The 10,303-nt window shown below is 40.5% G+C and overlaps 1 protein-coding gene across 1 annotated transcript in view; it reads left to right on the top strand.

Annotated features, from left to right (window-relative positions):
- FGF9 (fibroblast growth factor 9) overlaps positions 1-9,987 on the top strand; it is a 26,423-nt gene extending 16,436 nt beyond the window's left edge. Inside the window, exon 3 of the mRNA XM_009998299.1 lies at positions 9,136-9,987. Coding sequence (XP_009996601.1) covers positions 9,136-9,381 — 246 coding nt within the window. The 3' untranslated portion in view covers positions 9,382-9,987. The remainder of the gene's footprint in view (positions 1-9,135) is intronic.
- The last annotated feature ends 316 nt before the right edge of the window (positions 9,988-10,303 follow it).

Raw genomic sequence — 10,303 nt, 5'->3', positions numbered from 1 at the left:
TCTTTCCCACTTGCCCATTCATCTTTTTCAAAGACAGAGTACAAAACGTCTGCCCTGTGGGGTCTTCATTAGGGATTTTGTCTAAGTTGAGATTTGCTTTGCAGTCTGAATGTGTTCAGACTGACTTGGTGGTGTGCAGTAATGCAGTTCATTTATGTTGCATTCAAAAATCTTAAGAAATAAAGATTGTTACATGCAAATCTATTTCCCCTGTTTTTAGAAAGGCTTTGGTTTCTTATTCATTCCTTTTATAAAGGCAGACCTCTGCTGTTACTTTTGTTTTGAAGATCAAATTTTATATGTGTGTTCCATGACATGCTGATGTGAAGCTTGGCTTCTGGTGTGGATGCTGCATGCTTTTGAGGTCTGGCCCAGGGTATGCATCTTTAACATGCTAATCTTTACTCTTCAAATTTAACACATTTATGGAGGCAACTGTGACTAAGGAGAAATTTTTACTTGATTCTTTTATGGTTGAAATGCCATTTACTTCAATGGAATCGTAATTGAACCTGCTCCTGTAAAGCCAGCAATTAATTTTATGGTTGTGTCAGCAGACACTGATCAGGATAAGAGCTCTACTATATTCATTATTTTAAAAATCTAAATCTAAACAGAGTTCCTGCCTGTGTGATTCCTCAATCTAAAGACAGTCTTTTAACATTTACATTTTTATTGGTTTTGCATATCAAGGGGGATTTTGACCTGCTGATGCCTTTGTTAGGACAGGAAACTTACTGGGGAAGACTTCAGGAAAATTCTTTGAGTCATTTTAGAATACAGAAATGTAACGTTTCAACAAAATCATCAGGTGTATTTTTTTTTTTTCTTTATACTTTGAAAATCTGAAATCTTTGGAAGACCTGTGTGCTGCTGGTACTTGGTAGACCAGATTCTTGGTCTTTGAGCTCTTCAATCACCAGTTCTGTTGAAGATGTTTTTATGTGTATATATATATATATAAATTTTTCTTTCAGACTGATTGACAACTTCTTTAATCAAAGCTGAAAATAACTGCATGGCTAAAGCTTGACCCATTGAAAGACAGGTCCACTGATATGTATTTGTGTGCTTGTGAGGAGTAGGGAGCTCATGCAGAAGCAGAGCCACCAGACTTCCTCCTGCTTTTTCCAAACGCTGGGTTGTCTGGATCACCAAGAACATGAGTCAGGGCATAGCAACACCAAAGATAAGTGCATTTTCTGAGAAATCTTGGGGAAGTCTGTTTTGTCCTACTCAGAAAGTGAAATACTAAAATTGTGTGTGTAGATGCATGACTTTTTGGTGGGATTGCCTCTGGGAAAAGGGATGGGGAAGTCTCCAAAGAGTCCTCTCTGGAGAGACCACTTATAAGAAATGTTTGCCAATGGAAGAGCACTTCTGTCTATAAAGGCAAACGTGACATCTTTTCTTCAGCATCAGCTCTTTGAAAAGCTGGCCTTCCTTTGTGTCCAAAAAAGGGTGGGAAAGACCTTATTTTTAAACAACCTGAATATGCAATCAAGTCCTGCTGCGTAAATAACAGAGTACTAACCCTCTGCTGTACTGTCCATCAAAACATTGTAGATTTTTAAATCTCTTGGGTTCCAATTTCTTAGTTTCCCAGACTCCAGTGGATGTTTGGCATTTCAGTAGGGAGAACTGTATCTTTAAATAATGCAATAGCCTATGGTGTTTTGTTTGTTTCAGGACCCCCATCCGGAATGAGTGTGGTCAGTAATGTCCCTGTCCTCTGAGCTAGTACTTAACAGGTAGCTTTACATAAAATCAAACCAAAATATAGAGACAGGCTTTTGTTCATCAGTCCTAAAACATGAAGCACTTTGCAGTGTATATGTTTGTCACCACAGATGTGTTATATTTATTTGGTCCCCATGGTAAAGTGTTTTATGAAGGGCCCTGAGCATTCTGCTGTTTTTATGACGATACCTTGTAGCTGAGGGATAAGGTGCTCCTTTAATGATGGATAAATCCAGTTTGGGGAGTACCCACTGAGTGTAGACACTCATGCACTGTAAGTACTTTTGGTAGCTCTTTCTGTTGAAGGAGGGCTGTCTTTCCTTTAGCCTGGTGTTCTGTGCTTACAGAACGACTAAGTAAAAAATACTGACAAAACAGATGGTTTTATGCTCCATTTTAGTAGTATTTAAGGAAAGCATATTGTATTTAAAAATCTCTATACATTTAAAAGCTTAACTAGTATTTCAGGCCAAAGAGTGTGCCTGTAGCTGTAGGATAACAGCCTTGATTTGACATACATGTTGTCTTTTGATAGAAGAGAATTTGTGGAGCAGGGAGCCAGGATAGGTCAAGTTACAGCTTTCAGTAAATCTGAGCGTGCCTGAAATGGTTCTTTTAATGTCTTAAAATATTTCTTGCCTTTTTATCATTGCAAGCCTGATCCAAGTTCCATTTAAGCTGATGGGAACTTTTCTCCTGTCTTCTTTAAAAATTGGCTCTGGCCCCCGTATCAGATTGCATACCACCTTTCTTTCTGATTCTTGGAAGGGTTCAGCCAAGCGTTATGAATTAGATGCTTAGATAACATTGATGACTGCAGTTCTTGATTGTGCCAGGGAAACCAAAAATAAAATAGAGGTCAGAAGTGTGACTAGTAAATGGCACAGTGTGGGTCCAGTCCTGCTGGCGTGGGAGGGAGGGGAACACACCTGCTTGTTTGTTAGCTTTAAAGAGTTGACTTCATCTGAGTCCTGCTCCATTGTGACACAGAGAAGGAAGCTCTCCAGCTTCCATTAAATGGTGCTGTGACAGCTCATGTGGCCTGTCCCTGGAGCTTTGTCATGACTTCCAGCAGCACCACGAGCAGGCCCTGGGTGTTTAGATGAAAATGAGCTTTCATCTAATGCATCTGGTTGGGCAGATGTAAATCAAACCTTTATGGACACAAGCATGGCTGCTGGTAGGCAGCCTGTGCTGGCAGATTTGAGCTCAGGCGCAGAGAGGTTGCGCTTCCTATAAGATTTAATGTCCAGGGAGGGCATGCTTAAAGATGGACAGATGCTGCAAACTTAAAAACTCACGGAATCACAGAATCATCCTGGTTGACAAGGACCTTGAAGATCATCAAGTCCAATCATAACCTAAATCCACCTACCATAACATAATGTACCCATTTGATGCTTAAATCATGTCCCTAAGCACTACATCCATGTTTCTTTTAAACACTTCCAGGGATGGTGACTCCACCACTCAGAGGAGTTTATATCAGTAAATCCAAGAGCTGTGGATTTGGCACTGGCAAAAATGGATGGAGGCCCAGTTGGCATCTTGTCATCCTGCATCTCATGTCAGAATAACTCTGAGTAGGGCTGGATCCCAGTCTGTCCCTTCCAGAGGGGGTCTGTGATAGTGAAGAGAGCAAGAGAGTGGGAAAAGAGGGGCAATGAGGCAAAGGGAAGCAGCAGTGAAAACCCTGCTGCACTGACAGCCTCCTGTGATTTTATTGTTGATGTTGGAATCTGCTTGCTTGGTTCAGGAAGCTCTGCTTTTCTGTTGCCTTCATCAGGTCATGGAAGCACTATGGTGTCTGCATCTGTGCAGCTGTTGCTGCTGTTGATAACACTCCTAATGGGACCAGGTTCTGCTGTGTCTTGAGAGGTTTACAGGTTTTTTGTATGAAAGATATTGATCTTTAAGCACTCTCATAATTGCTGCATAGCAGCAGTACAGAACTGTCCTTTTTTTTTTTTTTTTAAGTGGGGATTTATGTATAATAAACATTTTATACAAATTACTTAGACATTTAGGAGGAGAAACTAAGATGAGTACTCCATCTCTAAAAGTACAAGGTGACCTCAGGTGGGGAGAATGCAATTGCCCAACTGTGGTTTTGCCAGGCTACCTTGCCTAATTTTCCTCATCTTATACAAGTGACACGGAATATGAAGTGCACATGAGTGGCAGCGTGGATGCCTGGCTATTTGTTTGGTCTCTCTTCTAGCCCTTCAGAATTTTCTGCTGTCTTTCTGAAGTGCTCATGGAGAAGCACTGATACACAGAAAACCAGTGAGTTAGTTCTTTTGGCAAGGTTTTTATGTTTTGTCAAATTCTTAAACAAATGTTATGAAAAAACACTGCTTGGAAAAACTGTTCAAAGAAAACTGTGATATTCACAGAGTCAGACACTCAATGTGCAGGGGCTTGCTTCCCATTGCTTTCGCACTTGGAAAAGAAAGTGGCACTGCTCAGACAGTGGGACTTGGCTTCTTGTTGTGGCTGGAGGTTGTTGGCCCAGCCAGGGACTAACAGGTTTAGCGTGGGAGATCAGACAACGCCACAGCAAATGCTGAACTACACCTTTATTTATGACAACTCTGGATGAGTGTTAATTATTAGCTGAATGTAGTATGTTCTAGAGGCTGTTTGCATTACAGCATGGGAAGGGCCAACTGAATGTAAAATGTGTGAGTTTGTAGGCAGTGCCACAAAGAAAACCACTTTGGAAAAGAATAGTTTTTTTTGTTGTTGTTTCTCTTCACCGCGTACACTGTTTTCATTAACATCATATAGCCATAATGGAGGATTTGCATAAACTTATTTAGGATACTACATATTTAAACATGATTTTGTGAAGACAGGGTGGATCAACATGGTGATAAAGTGCAGCAAGTATGTAGGAAGTGCTGACTATGTCAGATATACTTCTTGTTAATAGCTGTTTGGACTTCTGATTAGGTGTTTTCTGGTGGAGTGTCTCTATTGAATCAGTGTAGCAGTTTGTAAAAGGGAAAACTATAGTTAGCATAAAACAAGAGTTTGCTAGACATTAAATATATCTGTTGTGATTTTAGGAATGATGGTCTGAATAGGTTTCCTTTCGTCAGGTTACAAAATACATTGGAGTTTTAGCTCTGTAAAGTTGTTTAAAAGAAAAAAAAAAGAGTATTGATGTATTCTATCCAGGACCCAGTACTGTACTTTCAGTTACTAAGAAGCACAAATGTCTTACCATTCTTCAGATTCACAGAACCATTCTCTGGGCATTGTATATGTGTTTAGCCTATTTCCACTTATTTCCAATTAGCTGCTCCATAGGGATATCTATTTTTAAACAAGCTGGCAAATCTTTCTTTGTGATGGCTGTAACTATCTACTTCATTAATTTACAATCTCTTAATCAATCTACCTGGAAATAGGATAACATAATTATTTTTCTCCCTGGTTAGATGGTGGAGAATATAGGAGGGGTAAGGGATTCTGGGCTTGCTAACATTGACCAGGCAATTAGCAGACTTCTGAATTAAATCTACCTTGGGATTCCACCCTTATGGTATGTGCATCTTTGCATAATTCAACTATTTGAATGTTCCAAGTTAAATAACAGGTTAAAAAACCAAACCAAAACAGGTACATGTGGAAATGTAGTAAAATGAGAATAAATCACTTTGTATTAGAATGTATCAACAGTCCTCATTTAGAAAACATGTGGTAAGTGGTGCAACACCTGATTTATGTAATTTTGAGGTCACCTCTTACCTGGCCCCTGAATTAAAAGATTTGATCAAGGCAGGCAGCCTCCCCTTTCACAGGAATGCATGTTGGTTTCCACAGCTGTTCCAGTTGAGTATGTTTGGTATTTGTGTCAGTCTTTGACAGAGACATCTAGTGACATTAAATATAGTCCAAGGAAATACTGGCACTGAAAAAATGATAAAGAAGTCCATTGCTAGAAGAAATGTATGCAAAAAATGCTGTATTCTAGGGCTAAATCTGGCTTTTCAACTGTGCATACAGGGACTTTCTAAAAGTCATAGCCAGAAGGGGAAATACAAGCCACTTGTGATCAGGAAACACCATCTCTTTCCCATACTGGGGGAGTTTGCTTTCAGCAAGACTTTCCCATCCTAAGCTGGTGAGGTAAGGAGGTGCTTGTTGGTATGATGAATCAGCCTCACCCCTGTATTATGCTGATTTTTTGTTTGAATGAAGACATGTGTGCTCAAAACATGAGTGTAAACTAGTATTAAGTAGTGTTATGGTTTACTGGTGGACTTGGCAGTGTTAATAGCTGGATTCAATGATCTTAAAGGTCTTTTCCAACCTAAATGCTCTGTGATGCTACATAGATGACTATCCTATTGGTATTGATTTCTGTTCTGGTACAGGATAAGCCATTATAGTAAGGATCTCCCAGGGCATGGGAAGAAGGGTATGCTGAGATTTTTGTAGCATGTTATTTACAGGGTCAGATCTGAAGTCACTGACACTGATTTATTTCAGTGGTCTCTGACTAGAACCAGAATATCTAAGTGTCCTAAAAGGAAACAGTTTGATACATTAATAAATTATTTCACTTTCTGAAAGTGTGATGGTAGTGCCCCTAGATATCTGAACCTGCATCCTGATTGCTCTGTCAAATTCCAAAACCAAGATCAGCTTGTAAAATACAGATGGAATTTGTAAGCTTGAAAACTACTGAACTCATCCAGAGCACAGTACAATGCAAACTCCCTTATTCAAGGTCTGCTAGTTAAGTGTACCACAGCTCTGTCATGATCTATCAAACCTGCCAGATAAAGGGAGGCTATTTTAAAATTTCTCCTTTAGGGCACGGGGAAGTACTGTACTTGCAAAGACAGAAGTGTATGATGATGCTAAAAAAAATGCATATGAAGTGAATAATTAATGAATTCAAGACAGGACTGAAATATCTTCCTAAAATGCTGCTATTTTTAGCAGGGAGTGCTTCTGCAGTGCTTGTCATGTGATCCTATTGCCTTTCTGAGAGCAGGAAAACAATTTGAATTAGTTTCTCTTTCCCCATGGACTTACAGGCCCAGCATATAATACCCCTTAGCATCTGCTTCTGCCTTAAAGCAAACAAAGTGATATTAAACCTCATGCAAAATAAAACACTAATGAAAGCTGTACTTTCATTACAGATAAAGACAATCTTTATAGGAGCTGATGTAATAGTTTTTACACTGAGGCTGGACAAGGGGGCTGCTGCAATGTGTGTAGCTTTCAGGTGCTGCTGTGGCCCAGTAATATTCATTGCTGCTGCAGTTTCTAGCTGTCAAGGCAATTATCAATAGGAGGCGGCAGGAGCTGTAATGAGATTTATGCTTCTTTTCCCTCTAACCAGTATGAAGTGTTGCTTTGTTTGGGCTATTGTTGCACATTAAAAACATTGTAGTCAGAAAGGCCTTTAAAATAAATTGTTATATATAGCTATCCTGCACACATGTTTCCACATGTGCTGTCCAGCTGGACCTGCAGGGAGAGAATCTCCTGGTTGAACCACAGGAGAGGGTGCAAGGGATGGGACTGCCATCTTCTTCTGCTTCACTGGCTCCTCCTGTGACTGTGCAAGGTGCAGGCACCCATGTCCACACAGGGACATGGCTGTGCCATGGTGAGTGCTCAAGTGTTTAACATCCAAAACCTGGTCCTGTCAGGGTTTTCTCTTATCTGAGGGGTCATAAGGTTCCCAGTGCCCATCAAAGGGGAAGTCAGGAGCTGCTTACTTGCTGCCTTTTTTGCCTACTGGAGTTGCCACAGGTTGAATTTAGAAGAAACCTCCAAATCCCAAACCTTTAGCCATTGAGGAGGGCCCTGGCTTTACAGCCCAGTACCCAGTTTGTAGGGGTGCAGAGGTGTGCTGGCTTGCTCTCCTACTTGTGCAGGGGTTGTTCTCCCCATGTGGGATGGTTCCTGAGTGACTTCTTTAAGGAGCATAGCCCTCCTTGGACCAGGCTAGGACTCCAGTCCCCAACCCCAGTGGGCTGCAGAGCTTTGCTGGGCGAGCAGCATGCTTGCCATGCAAAGCAGCAGCAGAACACCTGGGCTGGAGCACATAGCTTTGGGAAAGGGTTGTGGGCAGAGTCCTGAGCAGCAGAGGTGTCCCCAGAAGCAGCTGCAGTCTCAGGGCAGATTGCAAGCTCTGGTGATGGTGGGTGTTTGGAATCTCCTGGATTAGGGCATGAATGTTGGCTTCCTGGGGGCACTGGAGCTTGAGATGTGGCTCCTTAGCTATGTTCAGGCAGACATTTATAGCTGAGGTGCCATAAATGCTTTGCTGCATCTGGGCCTTGGTATCCATTTTCTTGTATCTATCTAAAAGGACTGTTTTAAGATTTAGTGTCTGTAAAACACATGCACACAAGTCTGGGTTGTGTGGAGCTTTGTATTACTTAAAAATTGATCCTTGGCTGGAAGTTTGGTTTCGTTGATGTAAGAGAACACTTGTTAGGAAAAAAAATGTATTGAATTGCCATTATTATCTTTTTTTTTGAGCCAGCTGAAAAGACTTTTTCCAGGCTTATTTTTCTGAGCTTTCCATCAGCTTTCCCATACTAGAGCTCCCCACTGTTTTTCAGTCTTGTTTTTCAGGTTGCTTCTTTTTAAGCAAACACCATCTGTTTTGACCAAAAGGATTTAGAGGGGTACACACAGACTGGACAAGTGGGTAAGCTGAAAGGGTTGAGAGGCTGTGTCAGAGGGATCTGATGAATGGTTGATGTCTTCATTGGGTCCTGTCCGTTAGGACACAAGGGCAATCCTAGTAGAGCAAGTGTGGTGGAGTTTCCTCACCTAACTTGGTGTCAGGGCTTGGGGTTTGTGCTCCTGTTGTGGTTCTGTGATACATAAAATAAAGCAAATGAAGGATAGTAAATTGTGTATTTTTGAATTAGTGAAATGCATCAAGTTCTTAATACAATTAAAGGTCATAGAGATTTTAAGGCTCTGTATTGTATCACAGTGCTGCAAAACAGTTCTAGTTACCTTTATTTATATCTGCTTGTTTGAATACCTGCACTCATGACTGAAACAATTAGTTATACAAGTCCAGTAGTGTCCCGTGTGCAGCTTGGGAATGATCAGAAAGTAAAAGATCTGTTTTCAGATTTTTTGTTGCTGTTTTGATTTGGACAGTGAGGCTTTTGGGGAATAATTTTGTTTTGCTTCCCATAAAGTTATCCACCCTTGTGACTGCTTAATGAAATACCCAGCAATACAGCTTCACTTAGCTGAAACTGGGAATACTTAAATGGTTCTTTCTGCGAATGGACCAAGGAGGTACTCATTTCTAGTGGTGAAAATAGTAATTCTTTTAAAAATAGTTTATTTTTATGGCTATCTATCTCCTTACTGCATTTTCTTTTCTTTCCATAGGAAAAATTAACCCAGGAGTGTGTATTCAGAGAGCAGTTTGAAGAAAACTGGTATAACACATATTCATCAAATCTATATAAACACGTGGACACTGGAAGACGATACTACGTTGCGTTAAATAAAGATGGGACTCCAAGAGAAGGGACTAGGACTAAACGGCATCAAAAATTTACGCATTTTTTACCTAGACCAGTGGACCCTGAGAAAGTACCGGAACTATATAAGGATATTTTAAGCCAAAGTTGACAAAGACAATTCCTTCACTTGAGCCCTTAAAAAGTAACCACTATAAAGGTTTCATGCGGTGGGTTCTTATTGATTAGCTGTGTCATCACATCAGCTCCACTGTTGCCAAACTTTGTCGCATGCATAATGTATGATGGAGGCTTGGATGGAACATGCTGATTTTGTTCTGCACTTAAAGGTTTGTCCTCCTGGAGGAGAGCCTATGCCCACTCGCTTGATTTAGTACAAGAGGGAGCGCGAGAGTGAGTGCGAGAGAGAGAGAGAAAGGGAGAGGGTGAATGGGAGTGTGAGCGCAAGAGAGAGGAGCCAAGGGAAGGAGGAGGAGGAGGAAGGCCTGATGCATGCTGGGGAATAGACACGCTTTTAAATTTTTGATCAGTTGTACTTCATCATATATCAGCATAGCTGCCATACTTCGATTCATCAGGATTTTTGGCTGGTGGCCTGCTCAAGTGTACGCTGCATTTACAAAGGCATGGAGGGTGCAGTCTTACTTAAACAGGAGACTTTTCAGTTAATTGCTCTCTGGGTCTCACCCCACTGAGTTTAAAGCAAAGACCTCTCAGTAAGAAAATAAAAATAAAAAGTTAAATTTATTTATAGAAATTCCAAAGGCAACATTTTATTTATTTTATATATTTATTTATTATATAGAGTTTATTTTTAATGAAATATGTACAGGCCAGATAGGCATTTTGGAAGCTTTAGGCTCTGTAAGCATTAAAACGGCAAAGGCCACTATGAACCTGTGGTATATTCATGCAAGTAAATATAAAGGTGCATGGATAAAAAAACAAAACAAAGCAACACAATAAAAAGGTAATAATAATAATAAATTCTAGTGACCCTCATGTAAAGGTGACAATCTCTTTTGTGCCCGTATTATTGTACAAGTATGCACACCACTCATGACACTGAGTCT

This window comes from Chaetura pelagica, unplaced genomic scaffold (assembly GCF_000747805.2).
Source record: "Chaetura pelagica isolate M959 unplaced genomic scaffold, ChaPel_1.0 scaffold385, whole genome shotgun sequence".
Classification (NCBI taxonomy): Eukaryota; Metazoa; Chordata; class Aves; order Apodiformes; family Apodidae; genus Chaetura; species Chaetura pelagica.
Note: the sequence above shows the minus strand (reverse complement) of the source record. Positions and strands in the feature narration are given on the sequence as shown.